General features: G+C 35.3%; 1 protein-coding gene across 2 annotated transcripts; it reads right to left on the bottom strand.

The window, feature by feature from the left end:
* Positions 1-1,721: 1,721 nt before the first annotated feature.
* On the bottom strand, positions 1,722-22,760 carry LOC138305884 (uncharacterized). 2 transcript variants are annotated; one of them, XM_069246148.1, is made up of 9 exons: positions 22,609-22,760; positions 18,837-20,091; positions 18,058-18,321; positions 16,792-17,030; positions 14,857-15,193; positions 13,093-14,394; positions 12,601-12,720; positions 7,923-8,030; positions 1,722-6,790 (listed from the first exon to the last, which is right to left on the bottom strand). In XM_069246148.1, the coding sequence occupies exons 2-9, from the start codon at positions 20,050-20,052 to the stop codon at positions 4,398-4,400; spliced, it is 5,979 nt and encodes a 1,992-aa protein (XP_069102249.1). In that variant the 5' UTR covers positions 20,053-20,091; positions 22,609-22,760; the 3' UTR covers positions 1,722-4,397. The 2 variants fall into 2 exon arrangements, with proteins under 2 accessions (XP_069102249.1, XP_069102250.1); XM_069246149.1 differs by having other exon boundaries at positions 18,058-18,309.
* Positions 22,761-23,137: the final 377 nt, after the last annotated feature.

The raw sequence follows: 23,137 nt of genomic DNA, 5'->3' as shown, positions 1-23,137 counted from the left end.
GAAATGTTGACCGACGGACGGACGACGGACGACGCGCCATGACATAAGCTCACCGGCCCTTTGGGCCAGGTGAGCTAAAAATGAACTGTTATAATAATATCATTATGCAAACTAGAGTTTTATACATTTTCTATACCAGGTAAATATGATTAATGTTTTAATGATCTATTATTGTCATTGACTTTTCCAGGTAATCTTGATAGATTAATCATGTGCTTAATTTTTAAATACCAATTTAACACTTAACTTGCAACATCATAATATCCCAAATCTTTGTCATAACAATGTGACCTCTGGTCACCCTTGATCTTTGATTAATGACGAATTTGTAATTAGTGTCGTAGATGTGAAATGAAACAAATTCCAAAATTTTATACAAAATCAGGACTTTTGATTTGATCAATATGCTGTTATATTAACCTGTAAGAATCAAATAATGACCCAGTGTTCTAACTTAATCTGACATGCCAAGTCGTGTCTCGGATGGCATATCAAGTCATTTAACAAGTTTAATTGCATGATTTCATTTTATACAACCATGAAAGCAAAAAGACTCTATTATCAAATAACTTGCCAATTCAGCCTTAGCCATCATTGATACTCCAGGGGTTATTATCACTGATGTCACATTCACCCCTGGACTATTTCATTCATGTTTATAAATATCATTTTATGATGTTTCAGAACACATCTAACATTACAGTTTTTTCCTAAATACTGTGCAATCAGAGGAAATTCTATGATTAGAAAAAATCACATCCCCGGTGATTTATTTATGTCTAATTATTTTCATATACACCAGAGAAAGTATTTCAAAAATCCATGATCATGAAATTATTTTGCAGAGGATAATTCAAAATTTAATTTATCAAAACTTACAGGCGATTTGACATTAAGGGACACAGAACTATACATAATATACAGTACATATATCTACTAGATAATAATCATTAAAATGTGTTTATGTTGTTTAATCTTAAACTGGTAGAAAATGTAAAGAAACATGTTTGATTAATTTAGTAGAATAAAGTACTATTCTATAACACATTTATAGATACCAGTTATTAATTGTTATTAATCCCTCGATAATTTACCCCCCAATAGGTGAGATAGGTTTGAACCATAACTCGTCCCACCCATCCCACATATACAAAAAGAATTGTAAAAAAAATGATTTTCTTAAAGGCCCACTACCTTTCAAAAACAAAATTAGAATTTTCTTAGAAACTCTAATAAAATAAGAAAATGTGTGTTGATAGCCTAAGATAAGGTAACAGCACCAAACAAATGCAAGATTTTCTACGTAATCTATGTAAACAGTGCAGATTCATTTCCCTGATTTGACGTCTGGTGCATTGATAGTCAACTAACCCACAGTAATTAGCTAGGAGGATGACAGGAAACATAAGACGACGTGTGTTATGAAAATTAATGTTTATTTTAATTTAATTAAGAGGTGATGATAAGTGTAGTATTCACGGTAAGCTTATAATTTGCAACTCTACAATATTATCAATCTTCCCATATTAAAAATTAAAAGCCGTTTCAGAAAGGTAGTGGACCTTTAAATGAGGTTTAATTCAATGCTACCTTTGACAGCAGGGATTTAGATCAAGAGAAATATAATACAATGAAAAACAAGGGTACAAGATTTCTAGATACAAATATTACTGTATTTAATAATAAATCTTTATACACAATATACGAGAAACAAATAAAAGTTAACAAACTCCTGATTTTTATTGTCTAAATGCCACAAAAATGGAATCTTAATGCCCTCACTAAAAACCACAACAGTTCTTAAAAACACAAAACTTCAAATCAAGGCAACACACAGTTTGACAATAGCATATGATACTTCAGAGCACTAAAACTATGTACATAGTATTACTATACACAAAAAAAATATGCACAGAATATAAAAATATTTACACATAACCTCAAAATATCTTGAAACATTCTCCGTCAACATTTTGTAATTATTTACAGAGAAACAAATATTGATTCTCCAACAAGAGAAATAATATACATGAAATAATGTCACACCTATTCCTATAAGGAATAAAGCATTCCGATCATTCAGAGTTACTTCCCTTTTTTGCTCACCATCAGTGATGGGGTGAAACAAAGGGAAGTAAATCTAATTGATCAAAATGGGAATCTATAGTGAAAGTCAAAATTTGAAACGCTCTTCTGAGGACAATATTGTTATTCAAAATATGTAAATATCAACATGATCAGACATTTTCGTCTTTGCATATTACAGCCATTGTGACATCTTATTTTGTGGGCGCAATTAATCATGTTCTCTCCTTCAAGTAAGACGTTACCTTCCTGCAAGGACCGATAACTCTGTAATATGCCAATACAGAACAATACTCCAACAAACAAACATAATTCTAAACTACTGCACCAATGTGACAAATATTTCATTTTGTCTTAATGGCACTAGAGTTAGGTGATTTTGTGATATTTATTGTTCAGACATAATCTTGTCAGAGAAAATGTGAGAGAAAATGTTCATCTGAGCAAAGATTTAGATTATATACATGTAATACTAAATCTCCGATTTGAGACAATTTTTTCACAAATAACCTTTTTCTTGCAAATTCAGAAGTCAAGGGTTCTTGAGTTTCATTCAACATTCTTAAATTTAAAGGGATTTTTAACCTAATTTTTCTTCTATAGAAAAGCATTACAGAAGTTCCTTAAACCTTTTGAAGATTTCTTTCTACAACATCTGTGATGCTGTTCTATTGAGAATTTTAAGTTAAAGAATTCCTTTAAGTAAAGGAATGTTGATAAAAATGGGTCAAGATCTATGCATGGTCAGTACCTACATGTAGATGTCAGAACTCACAGGAGTTGGACGTTCTGTCAATAATATTTAGTATAAATATATAAAATAATACCTCTTTATACTATATTTAAACACTATAGTATATAGGGGTATTTTTAAATATATTTATACAATATATAATTGACAGAACTTCAAACTCCTGTGCAGAACTCAAGGTAGAAAAAATAAATTCAAAAACACCAATTAGGACATAAACCCATGATTAATAAGTGTAGAATCTGTAAGCACCATACATTGAGACTTTTATCTGGAAACAAGATTATCCCACAGCAATCTAAAAATCGGTAGACACAATCAACTCTGAGAAACATTTAAATATATCATTCTGGTAATCTGACACTGAATTTAATCCTTCACACTTCATGAAATTACCCATTAAAATCTCATGAACCTCATAATCTGTTTTAAGTTCATCAACTGTATTTATAGCTCATGATCAATAACTCTATCTAAATCAACAATGAGAACCTGTTTTTCACTATAGCCTTTTCTTACAAAACAATGTTGAGAGGAAAAGAATTCATTTTTGACTTTGTAGTTTGTTAAAGTTTTTCAACTCATTACTGGAACTAATTCCCATCTTATGCGATACCCGATAACGTTTGTGTGGGACAACCAATTCCAGTGGTGATAGAACGTAACTTTTTGTAATCTTCTCGCTAAAATTAAGTTGGCGCAGGATATCATCTTTTTACATCATTCCATCAAGAATAGAAAAATAATCTTGCACAAGCATTATCGGGTATCACTAATAATATCAAGGATTTATAAGCGAGAAGGACTCGTCACTCAGAGTTTTGGACGAATACGGTGCAAGCGCTATTGTGCACTAACCGTGATGTTGGGCGAGGACAGATTTTCCTTTTATATCCATCGGCGCAACCTTTGATGTAGCTTGCGGGTGGCAGACTTACTGTCTTACTTTGTGAAACGGGCTGTCATATTATGAGCTGTAATATTTTTAATGAAAATTCAAGACATTTCTTCTAAATCTTCTGTCCTTAAACTAACGACTAAACGTCTTGAAATTTAATAAGCTTTACAATGGTGTTTCTTTTGACCTCGATAAGGCAAGTATTTGTTGAAAAAGTGGTTCTTATTCCCGGTCCATAGACGTCTTGAGTGGTGTTTAGTAGTGTAAAGAAACAGTGACAACTCCTTCTCACTTATAAAATCTTTGAGAACATGAATTATTCACATTAATTGTATTAAGCTATAACTAGAATTACCTCCCTTTCAATGAGCATCTGTTTCCTGCTCATATTCTTACAAAGTATGTTGATGTGAATAATATTTTCTAATAGAATGACAATGTTTCTATTTAGAAAGTATATATACATGTATAACAATCGTGTAATATTGATAACAATCACTATCTGCTTGCAAGGGCAGATAACTCTAAAATGACTCTAACACATATACCATTAAATAAATGCATTGTCAAGTTCAATATTAAACCAATATACAACAAAATTAATTGGCTTATAAGTATAATTATATTAGTATAACTACATATTAATTTAATTTGTTAATTATCTCATGTTGTGGTTTTTGTATCCGATTCGCTTGACGTCGCCTTTAATGCTGTGGTAGTGTTTGCACTGTCAGTGGGTTTCATCTCTAACTGAGCGAGCGAGGCCTGGATTGGGGTTCCAGACAAGGTCTTTATCAATACTGTTTTAGTAGACGAACCCTGGCCAAGCTTTAACAGGGAGGCCCGAGGAGATGTACCAGCCGCTTGTAAAATCGGCCCTTTCTGTGGAGAAAACGACTGTAAGAGTGACGTGGCCTTTTGTAACGATGCTGCTTGTAGAACGGGAGTAACACTCTGAGGCGAAGACACCGTCGCCTTCTGAGGGGAAGATAAAGCTATCTTCTGTGGGAGAGACACCAGGACTTTCTGTGGTGATGGAGACTGGAGGATCGACGGGGCCTTTTGAGGAGAACCCGTCGTCACAATACTGGCGTTCTGATTACCCATAATAGCCTTTAACATGGACTCAGATATAATCACCTTAGTAGCCAGATCGGGAGTGGAGGGTTCAGACTTCGCCTCTTCTACAGAGTTATCCTTCTTGAGAGAATCTTTTTCATCGTCACCATCATACTCGATACTATTAGAGTGCGAGTCGTGAGGTCGTGGAGATTCTTTGCCCTGTCGAGGTTTTGGTTTGCGACCAAATGCTATCTTCTTGACAAACATCACGTCACAACGCTCACAAACACTATCGTTGTCATGCCAGCGACATTTACGAGTTTTCTGTCTAGTTGGTAAAACTTTAGTAGGTTCTGCCTTGACAGGTGTTGAAGGAGTCTGTTCCATCTCGCTTACATCCTCACTGGTTCCTTCAGTCACTTCAGTTTGTTTTTTAGGCTTTGTCTGCTTTGCTTTTGGAGTTTTCTTTTTCCCAGATTTCTTCACTTCTTTTTCTTTTTTCGGTTCCTTTTTCAACACTTTCGGAGTTTCCACTTTCTTCACAGGTTCTGGTGAAGCTTTGTTTCCACTTGATCCCTTCTTCTGTAAGATCCCAACAGATTTCATCTCATTCTCAAGTTGCTGGCCGAATTCCTTCCCAAGGTGAGTATGTATTTTCAAATGTTCATGAAGCAACGGTCGGCTGTTGTAACCATCGCCACAGAGGCCACATCGATACATGAACACACCATCGTGTTCGCTCATGTGCGAGGCCATGTCTAATGTGCACGTTTCGAGACAGTAGGGACAGAACTGGATCCCATGAACTGATTTCCTGTGTTTTGATAATGCCCTGTTACACTGAAACTCCAGATTACAAACTTCACAGATCAGACTGCCGCTTCGTTTGTGCATGTTAACATGTGCTTTACATGCCACGTCACTGACAAAACTTCTCTGACAGATCTCGCAAACAAATTTACTCGTCCCAGATGTCTTCTCGCCTATCGTCTTGATGTCTCCGTACTTGTGAAGTCGTTCACATTTTTTACACGGACAGTCAACATTTTCGCCGTGCCAGTCCAGATGACGGAGCAGGACTCTCATGTCACTACACTTTTCATCACAAAGTCCACATTGGTACGGATACATACGGGAATGCACCATGGCATGACGTGCAAAGGTGCATGTTTTACTGAACACCTTAGAACACAGTGAGCACTTGTACATTGTTTTACCATCTACCTGGAAAGTTTTCACAGACACTTGGATGTCTCCATCAACAGCCTCAGAATCACTCTCCGCCATACCCTCTTCACCAGAACTGGAGTCAGGACTTAAGTCATCGTAACAGATATTGTTAGGGACGGAAGTACTCTCATCAGACATTTCTGAGTCTGACGACCCGCCCTCACCGGACATATCATCACTCTTCTTACTCTTGTCACGTTCAATGCTATCTCGTAATGCCTCGATCAGACTTGTCAGACTATACTTAGGCCTGGGATCACTTGTAGCCGACATGGAACTCTGGTTAGATTCAGGATCTACTTTTGACGGCGTTCGACTTTTATCTCCTTTACGTACTTTCTTCTTTCCTTCTTCTTTATCGGTCTTTCCTTTCCTCTTTTTCACTCTTTGTCTTTTTGTAACTCCTTCCTTACTTGCGGATGAGCCGCCTTTCTTGCGACTCAGTGCTTCTTTGACCGTTTTGGGCTGTTTGTGATGAGATTGACACGACAGGGACATATCGGGCGTTTGTTCGATCATCTCTGTTTTCACAGTGCGCAAGTCCAAAGCGTTGACGTCGATCATGGGTTCGTGGCCGTCAAACATCTGATCAGTGTGAACTTTACCCGTGCCATCATAACCTTGACCCATGACCTCTGGTCCTTGACCTACAGCCTCTTGTTCTCCTGGCACCATTAGCATGTCCTGGTGTAGATTCATGAAATGTTGTAGCAGGTCGATCTTCTTGCTGAAGTCGATTTTACACCACAGGCAGGAGTAGGAAACTAAAACAAGATGACAGTTTGCTAGAGATATTTTGTATTATATATAGTGTAGTATAAAGTATACATATATCTCTAATCTTTCTAGTTAACTTATCTTTCTAGTAAAGTAGTCATTTTGGAGGTAAATTATGATTCTTGATCATTTATGCTGTCAGATCCCCTTTTTAAAAGCCAAGGGTTGGACTATTTATGATTTTTCATTGATCAGATTCTGACATTGCTCGGATAAATCAGCCATTTTGACAGACTTTCTGTACCAAAATTTGTACTCATGACATTAAACTGTGTGGATCACTTTAGAACAGTCCAGAACAGCTTACCCAAGCAGCCCATGGGTGTTTTAGATACATAGAATTAGAAGTAGTTATAAATGATTATGATGTCAATTATGATTAGTAACATCAACTGATCTCCGTCAGAATGGCCATTACATTTTGTGGATATTATGGTTGAGAAACTGCTTTGTTGGCTATCTATATTGAACAATTTTCACATAGAGACCTCCAACATAATTTATAATGTAACAGTTTGCATTAAACAATCTTCCTTTGGAATCTCTTTTCTATAGATGCCAGATTTTTGCAGACATTCATTCAATAATGCGAGATGGTGTATTATAAAATGATTGTTTGCTAAGCTCTAGCATCTATACAGACCATAGATTTCATCTAGTTTTAGTGGGTTATATAGTTTTATTTAGATACTTAGAGTTAGGAGCAGTGGTTGTCTCCCCTTCTTTGGGTGGGTTATCTAGTTTTAGAGGGTTATCTAGTTTTAGATACTTACAGTTAGAAACAGTGGTTGTCTCCCCTTCTGTGGATGGGTTATCTAGTTTTAGAGGGTTATCTATTTAAATTGGGGTTATGAAGTTTTAGATACTTTTTGTTAGGAGCGGCAGTTGTCTCCCCTTCTGTAGGAGGGTCATATAGTAGAGTTATATAGTTTTTTTCTAAGTTATATATTTTAAGATAGTTATAGTAAGGATCAGCGGTTGTCTCCCTTTCTGTGGAAGGGTTATATAGTTTAAGAGGGTTACATAGTTTTAGATACTTACAACTAGGAGCAGTGGTTGTCTCCCCTTCTGTGGAAGGGTTATATAGTTAACGAGGGTTACATAGTTTTAGATACTTACAACTAGGAGCAGTGGTTGTCTCCCCTTCTGGGGGTGGGTTATCATCCTGTATCTCCTTCAGATCTATTGTAACTTGTTCCATCAACTCTGGCCTCAGGTTTGGGGACCCTGTAAAACAATTTCACCACTGATCAAAACAATGATGATGTTTTTGAATTTGAACAACAACAACAAAAAAATAGAATCAAAACTCTTTCACAAATAGTGTTGAAATGATTGTCAGTGGTGATTGTTTAATGGTTGTTAACATGTTGAAATGATTGTCAGTGGCGATTGTTTAATGGTTGTTAACGTGTTGAAATGATTGTCAGTGGCGATTGTTTAATGGTTGTTAATGTGTTGAAATGATTGTCAGTGGCGATTGTTTAATGGTTGTTAACGTGTTGAAATGATTGTCAGTGGCGATTGTTTAATGGTTGTTAATGTGTTGAAATGATTGTCAGTGGCGATTGTTTAATGGTTGTTAATGTGTTGAAATGATTGTCAGTGGCGATTGTTTAATGGTTGTTAATGTGTTGAAATGATTGTCAGTGGCGATTGTTTAATGGTTGTTAACATGTTGAAATGATTGTCAGTGGCGATTGTTTAATGGTTGTTAATGTGTTGAAATGATTGTCAGTGGCGATTGTTTAATGGTTGTTAATGTGTTGAAATGATTGTCAGTGGCGATTGTTTAATGGTTGTTAATGTGTTGAAATGATTGTCAGTGGCGATTGTTTAATGGTTGTTAACATGTTGAAATGATTGTCAGTGGCGATTGTTTAATGGTTGTTAACGTGTTGAAATGATTGTCAGTGGCGATTGTTTAATGGTTGTTAACTGTTGAAATGATTGTCAGTGGCGATTGTTTAATGGTTGTTAACGTGTTGAAATGATTGTCAGTGGCGATTGTTTAATGGTTGTTAATGTGTTGAAATGATTGTCAGTGGCGATTGTTTAATGGTTGTTAAGTGTTGAAATGATTGTCAGTGGCGATTGTTTAATGGTTGTTAACGTGTTGAAATGATTGTCAGTGGCATTGTTTAATGGTTGTTAATGTGTTGAAATGATTGTCAGTGGCGATTGTTTAATGGTTGTTAACGTGTTGAAATGATTGTCAGTGGCGATTGTTTAATGGTTGTTAATGTGTTGAAATGATTGTCAGTGGCGATTGTTTAATGGTTGTTAACATGTTGAAATGATTGTCAGTGGCGATTGTTTAATGGTTGTTAATGTGTTGAAATGATTGTCAGTGGCGATTGTTTAATGGTTGTTAACGTGTTGAAATGATTGTCAGTGGCGATTGTTTAATGGTTGTTAATGTGTTGAAATGATTGTCAGTGGCGATTGTTTAATGGTTGTTAATGTGTTGAAATGATTGTCAGTGGCGATTGTTTAATGGTTGTTAATGTGTTGAAATGATTGTCAGTGGCGATTGTTTAATGGTTGTTAACGTGTTGAAATGATTGTCAGTGGCGATTGTTTAATGGTTGTTAACGTGTTGAAATGATTGTCAGTGGCGATTGTTTAATGGTTGTTAACGTGTTGAAATGATTGTCAGTGGCGATTGTTTAATGGTTGTTAACATGTTGAAATGATTGTCAGTGGCGATTGTTTAATGGTTGTTAACGTGTTGAAATGATTGTCAGTGGCGATTGTTTAATGGTTGTTAATGTGTTGAAATGATTGTCAGTGGCGATTGTTTAATGGTTGTTAACGTGTTGAAATGATTGTCAGTGGCGATTGTTTAATGGTTGTTAACGTGTTGAAATGATTGTCAGTGGCGATTGTTTTAATGGTTGTTAACGTGTTGAAATGATTGTCAGTGGCGATTGTTTAATGGTTGTTAACATGTTGAAATGATTGTCAGTGGCGATTGTTTTAATGGTTGTTAACATGTTGAAATGATTGTCAGTGGCGATTGTTTAATGGTTGTTAATGTGTTGAAATGATTGTCAGTGGCGATTGTTTAATGGTTGTTAACGTGTTGAAATGATTGTCAGTGGCGATTGTTTAATGGTTGTTAACATGTTGAAATGATTGTCAGTGGTGATTGTTTAATGGTTGTTAATGTGTTGAAATGATTGTCAGTGGCGATTGTTTAATGGTTGTTAACATGTTGAAATGATTGTCAGTGGCGATTGTTTAATGGTTGTTAACGTTGAATGAATGGTTTTTAATGGTTGTTAATGTGTTGAAATGATTGTCAGTGTGATGTTTAATGGTTGTTAAGTGTTGAAATGATTGTCAGTGGCGATTGTTTAATGGTTGTTAATGTGTTGAAATGATTGTCAGTGGCGATTGTTTAATGGTTGTTAACGTGTTGAAATGATTGTCAGTGGCGATTGTTTAATGGTTGTTAACGTGTTGAAATGATTGTCAGTGGCGATTGTTTAATGGTTGTTAACATGTTGAAATGATTGTCAGTGGCGATTGTTTAATGGTTGTTAACGTGTTGAAATGATTGTCAGTGGCGATTGTTTAATGGTTGTTAACGTGTTGAAATGATTGTCAGTGGCGATTGTTTAATGGTTGTTAATGTGTTGAAATGATTGTCAGTGGCGATTGTTTAATGGTTGTTAACGTGTTGAAATGATTGTCAGTGGCGATTGTTTAATGGTTGTTAATGTGTTGAAATGATTGTCAGTGGCGATTGTTTAATGGTTGTTAACGTGTTGAAATTGTCAGTTGATGTTGTAGTTGGATGTCAGTGGCATTGTTTAATGGTTGTTAACGTGTTGAAATGATTGTCAGTGGCGATTGTTTAATGGTTGTTAATGTGTTTAAATGATTGTCAGTGCGATTGTTTAATGGTTGTTAACTGTTGAAATGATTGTCAGTGGCGATTGTTTAATGGTTGTTAACTGTTGAAATGATTGTCAGTGGGCGATTGTTTAATGGTTGTTAACATGTTGAAATGATTGTCAGTGGCGATTGTTTAATGGTTGTTAACATGTTGAAATGATTGTCAGTGGCGATTGTTTAATGGTTGTTAATGTTGAAATGATTGTCAGTGGGATTGTTTAATGGTTGTTAACGTGTTGAAATGATTGTCAGTGGCGATTGTTTAATGTTGTTAACATGTTGAAATGATTGTCAGTGGCGATTGTTTAATGGTTGTTAACATGTTGAAATGATTGTCAGTGGCGATTGTTTAATGGTTGTTAACATGTTGAAATGATTGTCAGTGGCGATTGTTTAATGGTTGTTAACGTGTTGAAATGATTGTCAGTGGCGATTGTTTAATGGTTGTTAACATGTTGAAATGATTGTCAGTGGCGATTGTTTAATGGTTGTTAACGTGTTGAAATGATTGTCAGTGGCGATTTGTTTAATGGTTGTTAACATGTTGAAATGATTGTCAGTGGCGATTGTTTAATGTTTAATGTTGTTGATGTCAGTGTGTTTAATGAAAATGATTGTCAGTGGCGATTGTTTAATGGTTGTTAATGTGTTGAAATGATTGTCAGTGGTGGATTGTTTAATGGTTGTTAATGTGTTGAAATGATTGTCAGTGGCGATTGTTTAATGGTTGTTAATGTGTTGAAATGATTGTCAGTGGCGATTGTTTAATGGTTGTTAATGAACAACAATGTTAATAATTGAATGCAAAAAAATGTGACTATTTTTGACCACATCTGCCTATATATACGGAACTGGTTAATCTGATTAAAATGCAGATCCTTACTATAAATACGTTTGAAAAGAGGATCTGACAAAATCTCATTAGGGTCATTTCAAGGTGACCTATGGAAATGGCCAATCAAATTGTTCCTGCAAAATCTTGACAGTAAAATTCAGTTGACGAAATAGTTTGAAAAAACTGTCAGAATTTTTTTTTTGTGAACGTAGACATCTTTCCCAAAGAGCACAACAAAGCTAATTGTATCTGTATATTTGAACAAAAATATTGTTTTCAATTGATGTATAGCTATAAGTAGAAAATGCATTTGATATGATATGACGTCCACGTGGTATAAAGGTCATCTGAACGCGACCCCTAGTGGGATATTGTCAGATCCTCTATGTAGCAGATCTGTATTTTAATCAGATTGTATTTCTGGTGGAATATCAAGTTTAACTAATTAGATTGCTATAATATATATCCTACCTTTATTTCCTATAAATTATATCCTTGAAATAATATGGAATGATAATAGATAATCCTAACACAGAAGCAACACAATCAGACAAAATTTTGGCTTTTTTTTTCTTATCAGAAGAGGGAGGTCTTTTCATGGGAAGTGTTTCAGTCTAGAAAACACATTTCTATGATGGCAGAAAACACTCACTATTTACATTTTCACTGCAGTCCCACCTCGCGAAGCACAAGTGGCATTAATAAATCTATGAACTGCCATCTGCCAATTATGACAATTGTCGTGCCATTGATCATGGAAGATGGCTGTTCAAGTGACTGTCCCATCTTTGACAATAATGAATTCTCCAAGGATTTCATAATAAAACTGTTATATAATTCTACCACTTCATATTGAATTTGACTCTGTCCAGTTGGCATTCAATCTGGCTGTGAATGCCAACTGAAAAATGTCCAGTGCTTCTTTGAACTAGTCAGCTCTATTCAGAACAAACCTTGAATTAAGATTTTTATAAAATGCAGAATGTTAAAGTATGATACACTTTATATCAAATATTCCTGTCCAGCTAAGGGAATTTTTGTGCTACAACAAAGATTTACCTGTTTGTGACGGAGGTGTCTTTACACTAGGGGAGACAACTCCAGAGTTCCCAGGGGAAGCCACTCTGGGTGTGGACGGTGGGGTAACACCTAAGGTAGCTGGGGAGGACTGCACATCATCTTAAAGGAAATTATATTCTTAAATTAACAAAGTTTGATAATGTTTGCTGATAAATACTTTCTTTTCGATTCAGCACACCCTAGTTCACCTCAAACAAAATATCTAATTGTGAATTTTTTTCTACAAACATCATAAAATTTAAATTTCAACTTGTTTGTTAAATTGAGCAAAAAATACAAACAAACTAACAAACATGTAGACATTTCCTTTTTGTTCCACTTAAAAGAAAACTAGCAATCATCAACGATTAACTTTAATAAATGTCCCTAAAATTTGTTGATAATAGAAATTTTTATGGTTTTGATATTTTGGCAATAAATAACCGATTCAATTTCATAACATTGACATTATCAAACTAATGTATAACTCACCTGATTTTGATAGTTGACTTGCAGATAGCGTCTGTCCCACGAGGACTCCCGACGATGCAAGGGCTGTCAGCTGCTCTTTTGTGAGATTCTGAAGATTAATAACCTGTGTTTGAGGAACAGGGGCAGACAACTGTGATGTGCCGGCAGACAGTGGTGTGTTCGGTTGAAGGACTAGATTAAAAGTTGGCGCAGTAGTAGAGGTTGCTGTTGCTGCACTACTTGGATTAGCCGATATTGTTGATGATGTCGATGTGGCTGCCCCACTGATCAAAAGTCGTGTTACAAGTTTGTTTCTCACTCCGGGTGAGTCCAATACTTTCCCGGACGTTGAGGGAGCTGCTGCCTTTTGTTTCGGAGTGCCCTTTCTTGACTGGCTTCCGACAACACTAGGAGTTGGTAATACCTGACTCAGTGACTGCAAAGGACGAGACTTTAAAGCCTCAGCGAGACTGGTAATGTCCTTGTTAACAGTGTGTTTTGTAGGAGACAGAAGATTCTGACTAGTGGCTCCAGCTATACTCACACTCCTCAGACCCTTAGCCTCCGGCGATTTAGATAGATTCCCCATGATGTTTTTCAGATCCATAGCTTCTAATACAGTCGATGGAATATTTTTATTCATGCTGGTAGTTTGTGGTGAACCTGTTGCCATGGTACTCAGATTTGACAGAGTATTAGTCAGAATTTGACCTTGATTTCCACCGGCCATCAAGGTCAAAAACGTTTGACCTTGACCTCCATTTTGAAGTGTTGTATTGACACTGGAAGGAATACTTGAGGACGTCATCAAACTGACGGGAATGCCGGTTGATAACACAGACCCACCAGACGCCAAAGATGTAGACACAGTTGAAAGTTCCTTCTGGCCTTTCCCATCCAGATTAATGGTGATGCCAATTTTTTGTGCCTGTGCGGTATTTCCCATCATGGCCGCCAACTGACTAAGCGGGATGGTAATTTTCTGTTCCTTCCCTTGTCCAATAAGTCCGAAATTTTGTACATTTGTTATATTACTAGTCTCCACAGGTTTTTGGCCAGTGGCCATAGAAAGAGCTTTACCTCCGACAGGAAATGTTATCTTCTGCTCTATCCCCTTCCCAGTAACGGTCGGAGTTCCGCTGCCACTCCCGGCAGCCTGTACACCTTGCCTAAGGAGATTCTGGATCTCTGGAGGAATGGCTATACTTTCTGTCACGGATCGGTCCTGTTCCCCTTTGTTAGGCATCTGTAGGTAGGTGACTTTGCCAGTTTTCTGGTCAACAAATGGTAGCTTCACAGGTAATACTGAAAGCATTGACTGACCTACAAAAACATTAACATACCATTCAATTTGGCACATTTGATATTTTCTTTCTTCCAAAACTTTGTAACAAATTTTTAACAAAATTTTATTTCATATATATATTTTTTTTAAACATTTTCACTTCAATCTGTAAAACAATCCTAGAATTATAATGCCTTTACTTAGTAGAGCTGAAACCAACAACAGATATTGATATTTGAATATTCATTTGATGTATGCAAATAATACAAATGTATTTGAATATTTTGTTTTAGCTCTATTGCTTAATAAATTAGAAATATCATAACTTTGTAGGGCATCATCTGGGTCTATACCTAAACTTAAGACTGCTTTGGACTACAAAGTGTTTCATGATTTCAGGACTGGATAAGTACACTGAGACACAATACAAGACAAAATCATATTTACTGAAAACAACCAATATCGACATCACTAAAATACTTAAGATTATAGACTCGTACCCTGATCAGTGACATCTATAGGTTGACCTTGACCTTCAGGTGTGACACCCTTAGACATAGTTGTCGCAGTGCTGCTTGCCGACCCGACAGCCATCACGTATGTTCCTCCAGATGACCCTATGACCCCTGTTGATCCCATAATTCCTGTCGATGTTCCGACGATAGACGATGAGGGAATGTCCAACTTCAGTAGAATGTTTCCGTCCACCTGCTCAATGGATCCATTAGGTGTAATGATGAGATTCCCGTCGTTATCTTGTCGGATACGTTTAGGTGCGGACTGTCCACCTAAACTTAAAGTAGAGCTGGCTCTTTTTCCGGTAGCACCTTGAGAAGCCTATATATAGTTAATAAAATATGGAATGTATGAAATTAATCCTATTTTTTAAATATTATTCATTACAATTCACTTTTATTTTTAAATAAAGAAAATTGTTAACCGCTGAAATTGTAAACACCTGCAGGAAAATTGTATATCTGTGATTAGCTAAGTCTAAACTAAAGACTAATTTAGACCTTGACTGTAAATTGTATATCTGTGATAAGCTAAGTCTAAACTAAAGACTAATTTAGACTTAAGACTGTAAATTGTATATCTGTGATTAGCTAAGTCTAAACTAAACACTAATTTAGACTTAAGACTGTAAATTGTATATTTATGATGAGCTAAGTCTAAACTAAAGGCTAATTTATACTTAAGACTGTAAATTGTATATCTGTGATAAGCTAAGTCTAAACTAAAGACTAATTTAGACTTTGACTGTAAATTGTATATCTGTGATAAGCTAAGTCTAAACTAATGACTAATTTAGACTTAAGACTGTAAGTTGTATATCTGTGATTAGCTAAGTCTAAACTAAACACTAATTTAGACTTAAGACTGTAAATTGTATATCTGTGATTAGCTAAGTCTAAACTAAAGACTAATTTAGACTTAAGACTAAATTGTATATCTGTGATAAGCTAAGTCTAAACTAAAGACTAATTTAGACTTTGACTGTAAATTGTATATCTGTGATTAGCTAAGTCTAAACTAAAGACTAATTTAGACTTTGACTGTAAATTGTATATCTGTGATTAGCTAAGTCTAAACTAAAGACTAATTTAGACTTTGACTGTAAATTGTATATCTGTGATTAGCTAAGTCTAAACTAAAGACTAATTTATACTTAAGACTGTAAATTGTATATCTGTGATTAAGCTAAAAATAAAGACTAATTTAACTTAAACTGGTAAAGTATACTAATTAATTTAGACTTATGACTGTAAATTGTATATCTGTGATTAGCTAAGTCTAAACTAAAGACTAATTTAGACTTAAGACTGTAAATTGTATATCTGTGATAAGCTAAGTCTAAACTAAAGGCTAATTTAGACTTATGACTGTAAATTGTATATCTGTGATCAGCTAAAGGCTAATTTAGACTTATGACTGTAAATTGTATATCTGTGATCAGCTAAGTCTAAACTAAAGAAAATTGTATATCTGTGATTAGCTAAGTCTAAACTAAAGAAAATTGTATATCTGTGATTAGCTAAGTCTAAACTAAACACTAATTTAGACTTAAGACTGTAAATTGTATATATGTGATTAGCTAAGTCTAAACTAAAGACTAATTTAGACTTTGACTGTAAATTGTATATCTGTGATAAGCTAAGTCTAAACTAAAGACTAATTTAGACTTTGACTGTAAATTGTATATCTGTGATTAGCTAAGTCTAAAATAAAGACTAATTTATACTTAAGACTGTAAATTGTATATCTGTGATTAGCTAAGTCTAAACTAAAGACTAATTTAGACTGAAGACTGTTTCATGATCGTGAAGACAGTTCTTCTTTCTGTGAAGTTCAAACTCCAAATTTCAAGCATGTTGAATGTTTTCCACAGCCACCTGAATAAGAAGTATAAAATTGACCTTTTTATATAACTATACCTGACTCTGTCCAGCCTGTAGCTTTTCCTGTTGGAGTTCTATAGCCCTCAGTAGTGTCTGTAGTGTACCTCCCCCCTCGGGAGCCTCGTCCGAGATCTCCACAGTCTGAGCAACATCATTACCAGCATTGTTATCCTCCTCATCATCCTCCTCCGTCTGTTTTTTCTTTGTTGATGATTTATCTGATGAAGTACCGTCAGCCTCTCTCTTCAGTCGTCTAGTGATGATTGTTCTCAAATCTGTATTGTGTAAAGATAAGTTGATTCCAAAATCAAGATGAAGCACTGTAAAGTGCTTTAATTTCACGATGACTAAATTTTGCATTGATCAAATTCGCAGCTATTTGAGAGGTCCGAAATCTGTACTAGACCATTTGTTGGTATGCATGCACTTGGCAAGGATTAACATTCTCATACTTGGGTTGTAAAGTTCGTAAAAGAAAATTGTTTACAGAAAAGTGAAATGAAAGCACTTAAAGTTATATGTGCCGTAACTGGGCGATAATTTTGACATGCTATTTTTTTCATCATTAATTTATTAAAAACATAAGGTTTGATGAATAAAGCTGTAAAAACCATTCAAATGGCTTCAGATGACTTAAAACGTTAGTTGTAACACAGAAATTTTGTAATGAAAAAATGTTGTTTTTATGCCTTAAATATGTTTAAATGAAAACATACCTGCAGAAGTCACTTTATAATTACTAAAAACATTGTAAAAATGTGTAATGAAATTGTAGACCACAATTTGGCTTCATGGTCTCGCCGTATGTACTCATTTCACTTCACTATTTATGTAAATAAATGATTTTTGGCAGTACTGCCAAAAATCATTTTCAGCTCTTATTTGTACATATAAAATTAAAACCTATGCATTGAAAGCACTGTAATTTTCAAAAAGTTGGTAATCTTGATTCGAGAGTATGAAAAATACGGCACATATAACTTTAACAGTATTTTGGTTTATAGATCAGTAATCACAAATTAAATGTATATTTGGTTTGACAGCTCTGCTTAAGTTGTTTATTTAGAGCTACTAACCTCAGGGATATATATAGGAATTTTAAAGCAAGACCAGAAAACTAATTTTCAAATTTCGCATCAAATTTCACACTATAGTGACATGAAAACTCCATAGCACAACAGCCAGTACTAATCTAGGTCACATAAATCGCTGAATTTTCACAGTCACAGTTACCATGGTAACCATCCAGGCCTGCTAATAATATCTTTTTACTTGGTTCCTAGAAGTTTGTTTTAAACTTACATTTCTCTGTTTTGCTGACATTTTTCTGCTGAATGCCCTTGACCTTAACAGGGAGACCGGCCGTTTTCTTTCCCTTGTTGTCGATGCGATCTTTGTAGACAGGGTCGTTGAGGTCAAGAAACTTATAAACCTTGAAGGCATTATCTCCCTTGCGGACACCAAGATCTCGCAGTTCAATAACGTCTGGTAGGCTGTTGAGAGCGCAGCGAAAGTTTGCCTTCCATCTTTTGTGATTACCTTCATAATGCCGCCCTGAAACACGACCTGTATGTCTTTAAAGTTAAGGAACTGTACACAATGAAAGTCAACCTCAAAACATCACATATATATCTTAACAGTTTCACAGTTATTTTTTTTAATCATTATCTAATGTTAACAAGCTATTTCAGAAAGCTAAGCAGCTATTTTCAGTAGAATTTTAAACTAAATGGTAATAAATATCTTTAAATTTATCTGAAGATATTATGGTATGACAATTAACTACATACCAATAGTAAGAATTTGTTTTTACTAAATACTGCTCTTTGCCATTCCATGATTCCTCAATAATACAGTCAGTAACTTTCTTACTCAAACATTTCAGGGGCCTGTACCTTTTCAATTGGAAACAACAAATTGACATCTTTCTTGAAAAGTGTATATTTTAAAGAGTTATTTCTTTAATTGGGAAAATATTTGCATGAAATTGGGAAAATACAACTCCAGGGGAAGGGGCCTTTATTCGGCCCCAAATATATCTAGAAAAATCACTAACAGTTTATAATGTTCATTATAACTACCTGTATGGATAGCCCATCTCTCAAACAGATCGGAATCTCGGTCTCTGTTGAAGCAGTTATGAGCTGCATGTTTCCATGAAATCCTAAATATCCTCTCGCGGCGGTTCTGCCAGGACAGACCAGGGACGTTGTTCTTGTCGAGCAGGTCAATCATCCATGGTCGCATCTTCTGACGCTCCACTGGCCGTACTGGACGCCCACTGAGAAGATCCTCCACGGTAGCTCTCTCATCTGGTGTCAGTTGCCGTTCATCTAAGTTCCCCGCCCACTCTTTACTAATTATCTGTTCAATAAGTCTCTGACGAATCTCCGGAGCAATACTAAGTTTCTGATCGGTAGCAGCTTCAGTATCTTCACTTTCCTCTTCCTCCTCCTCCTCTTCTTCTTCCTGTTTTACAATGATCTGTTTCACCTCACTTTTCCTCGGTTCCCTGGGACGAAGCCCTAGTCTCTGTGAAGTCTCCTTAATTTCTGCCGGTAATGTTATTGTATCTAATGTCACTGGCTCTCCTTCATTCATTCCACCCTGGGCAACTTTTATTACAATAGTGTACGACTCCTCCGCAGCCGATTTCTTTTCCTTTGCTTTACCCTTTGACTTTGCCCTTGGCTTAATTTCACCTTGAACTGCAGTCGTAGTTGGAGTAAGAATTTCAGGCAGAGTTGTAACCACAGTTTCTTCTGCAACAATTTCCGTTTCCGTCTGTTCTACAATTTCCGTCTGTTCTACAATTTCCGTCTGTTCTACACTTTCGGTTTCCGTCTGTTCTACGATTTCAGTGTCTGCATCAGCAACAATTTCAGTCTCTTCTGCCACCATTTCATTAAACTCGGCGTCCATGACTTCTACCGACTCTTCAGACATACTTTTCGACTCGTCACCTATCAACGTCTGTTCTTCTGAGTTATCACCCTTGATCAAGACTTCTGCCCCTTCTGTTTCTGGTATCACAGGAACTTCATCCTCCATAGGTGTCTCATTTGAACTTTGACCTTTCTCAGAATCTGTCTCGACCACAACCTCTGAGTCCATATCTGGGGTCATCTCAGTGTCCATATCCGGGGCTTCTAAACTTCCATCCTGGGTAGGATTTGATAGCTCATCAGCTGCAGTTTGACCAATATTGAGATTATCCCCATCCTTTGACCTGTCAGGAGTTACCTCCCCTTCTGGACCATTTCCAGGATTTATTTCAGTGTGTTGAATAGAGTCCATTTTCCTCTATTTATTTATATCATTTTTCTTCGGAGTGATCTGAAAAGGATAAAAAAATAATTGTATAATATTTAGGAAATCCTTTTCTCATGCAATACATATCATTTACTTTATATATTTAAACATTGATGTTACTGGGTTTTTTCCAACTTCATCTGGGTATGAAAGAAGCTTGAAAACTGTGAATCGTAGAGGATTCTGATAAAAGTTGGCAAACAAAATTCATTTCATAAAATGATGAAGTATAAAAATAGTGACATCAACCCTTATAATTATTTTTTTTAGACTAGTTGATAAAATACAATACATTGAAACATATGATTTGATTGATTATGCATTTGATCATTTTTCCAAATCACTATCCAACATTGATGTTTCTATTGTGACATCATGATTATATTGGATTAACTTAAAGATAAAATTATTAAAATTAATCAATTGCATCCCGAAAAAAATCTGTAATACTATGTCCTTTACAGAATGAATTACTAATTATGCATGCACCAAAAGGAAAATTCATTATTTTGTATTATTTTTTGTGTTAATTAGACATTTATTTACACCATTCAACATCAGTTGTTATTCATAAAGCCAAATAAAATATATGTCTGTTTAGGGTTACATTGGCAAAAAAATAGGGTTGGTAGGTCGGGATGGTTTGGTTTTTTTTAGAGTGAGTCTTTCACTCTACAATAATGGCCGGAACTGGGGTCTGAAATGGAAATATTGATTTTTTTTAAAAATCCTAGAAAAGAAGAAAAAAAATTAGTGTCTGGGGGTAAAAAATTAAAGTCGGTCGGGTAACCCTAAACAGACATATGATTTTTTTGGCTAAATATATATTGTCTGTTGGTGACAGAGCATCCTGACGACAGAGCATCCTTAATATTCTTTAACTTAAACAAGATTTAGCTTTACTGATGTCGTAGGTATATGAAGTTTAGTTTATTTAATTCAATATTACACATTTTTAAACTCAGTTTCAGGGTTAGCATTTATGCCGTCTGAATATCCCTAAGCATTGAAAATGAAAAGAACTCTACTTTCTTTTAAGAAATCCATTTCAATTTCAAAAGGTCAGACACGTTTTATCTGAGAAGGACTCCATTTATGAAACCTCCAGCATAAGAAAGAATTATTTCAAGGATGTATATGAGAAGGATAAGTCACACTAGGTTTTGGGCAAGTATGACACAGGAGCTTTTGTCTTTGTGTACTGACCGTGACTCTAGGCGACAACTGATTTTCCTTTGATATACTTGCCAGCCCAGCCTTTCATGTAGCTTGCGGATGCAAGGGTTACCATCTTACTTTCTGAAGCTTGCTGAACAGTCGTATTTTTTTAATGAAAATTTAAGACATTTTTTCTAAATCTTCCGTCCTTAAAGCAAGTACTAAAGTAAACGTTGTGAAATCTAATTAATTTTACTTTGATGTTTTGTGTTCCAACGATAAGACAAGTACTTGTTGAGAAAAATGGTTTTTATTCCCTGTCCATAGGCATCTCGCGTGGTGTTTAGTTATGTAAAGAGACAGTGACAAAACCTTCTCACTTAAGAATCCTTGATTGTTTTAAATAACAATGTGTCAATGTACATCAATATATATACATTTGTATCAAGATCCAACAATATAAACAAATAAATATTAAATGTAGGCCATAGATGTACCATATGCACTTTTGACAGAAAAACTAAAATGTTGTTTAAAAAACACAGCGTTAAAAACAAAGCAGGTTAAGGGATTTAATTTAATCTACTTATCTGAATGTATAATTTTATATCTACAATGTCCAGACAAGTGTTACTATAAATAACCTAGTCGGTTTCTAGGGGCAAGCGTTGATATGTGTTGGGGCAAACATTAATCAAAACGAAAGTAAGGCATCTTTTAATAACACACAATAACATCTAAATGATGAGCGTTGTCGTCGTTTTTACAGAAATATTCAGTCTGACCTCTTCAATCTTTTTCTACGTATCCAACTCGGTCTAATCGTGGCATAATGAGGCTGCCTCGTTTTCGCTTTGGCCTACTTTCATTATGCAATTTGCAAAACATGTTCAAATTCGTATTTATCAAATACTGAACTACATTCATCTATACATTACAATTCTATATATAACATTTAACCTTCTTCTAGTGGGATTGACACAAAATTGTCAATTTTAATACGAAAATGAGTAATTTTATGCCGACCAATGCTCATTTGCATAATTCTGAACACTGTCGCCATATTTGCCCAACAGAAAGTAGATTTCGAAAGTACTAAAACGGGTTTTCCCAAACCCGAATATTATCTCATTAAAAGATGTAAAACAACACTCATTTAACTCTTCTGTTGTTCATTTATCAAAGCATCTTAACAATTTGAATATTCAAACATCTCAATTCCTGCAATTCATAGGTATTTTGGCCAAGTATGCCGCGTCTATCTTTCTACTTTCGTTCGCTGTCCGCATGGTTTCGGATTCACCTTGCTCAAGTATGCCGCCCTCGAGCAGAAAATGGAATACCAAAATGCAACCACAAATGACAAATATGCAATATACTTACGCTAATGAACACATTTACAGCGTCGATTATGTCTTGGTTTGCTTCTGTCTGTCCTTAATGCCGAGTTATGGTCGCCAACATTGCAGTTCTCGATACAGAAACTACGCCGGAAGTTCTATTCATTTGCATAATTTCTGAAGACGTAAATAACATACTCGTCGCTGATTGGATGAATATGTCAACTTTATTCAAAGTGATAGTAGCATAGTAAATGAGATGGTACCTAAAGCTTATGACAGGATTTTTTTCACACGACTTTAATATTGTATTATATCTGTCGATTTGTGATAGTTTAATGGTTCAATATATTAACGATAAAAACATCAAACAAATGGTGACCAAAACCTATACTGTACAGAATATAGAAATATATTAGGGGCCTACAGCTGGAAAAAAATGCAGTAGTTAACAATATTAAGATTAAAAACGACTAACTTGTTGAAATGAAGTGTATTTATTCCCAACTTAATATTAAATTTCAATTGATAACAAAATCATCATGACATTCATATTTTCTTGGAATATTACA

Source organism: Argopecten irradians, chromosome 13, assembly GCF_041381155.1.
Source record: "Argopecten irradians isolate NY chromosome 13, Ai_NY, whole genome shotgun sequence".
Classification (NCBI taxonomy): Eukaryota; Metazoa; Mollusca; class Bivalvia; order Pectinida; family Pectinidae; genus Argopecten; species Argopecten irradians.
The sequence above is the reverse complement of the archived record's forward strand: the minus strand, read 5'-3'. Positions and strand labels throughout refer to the sequence as shown.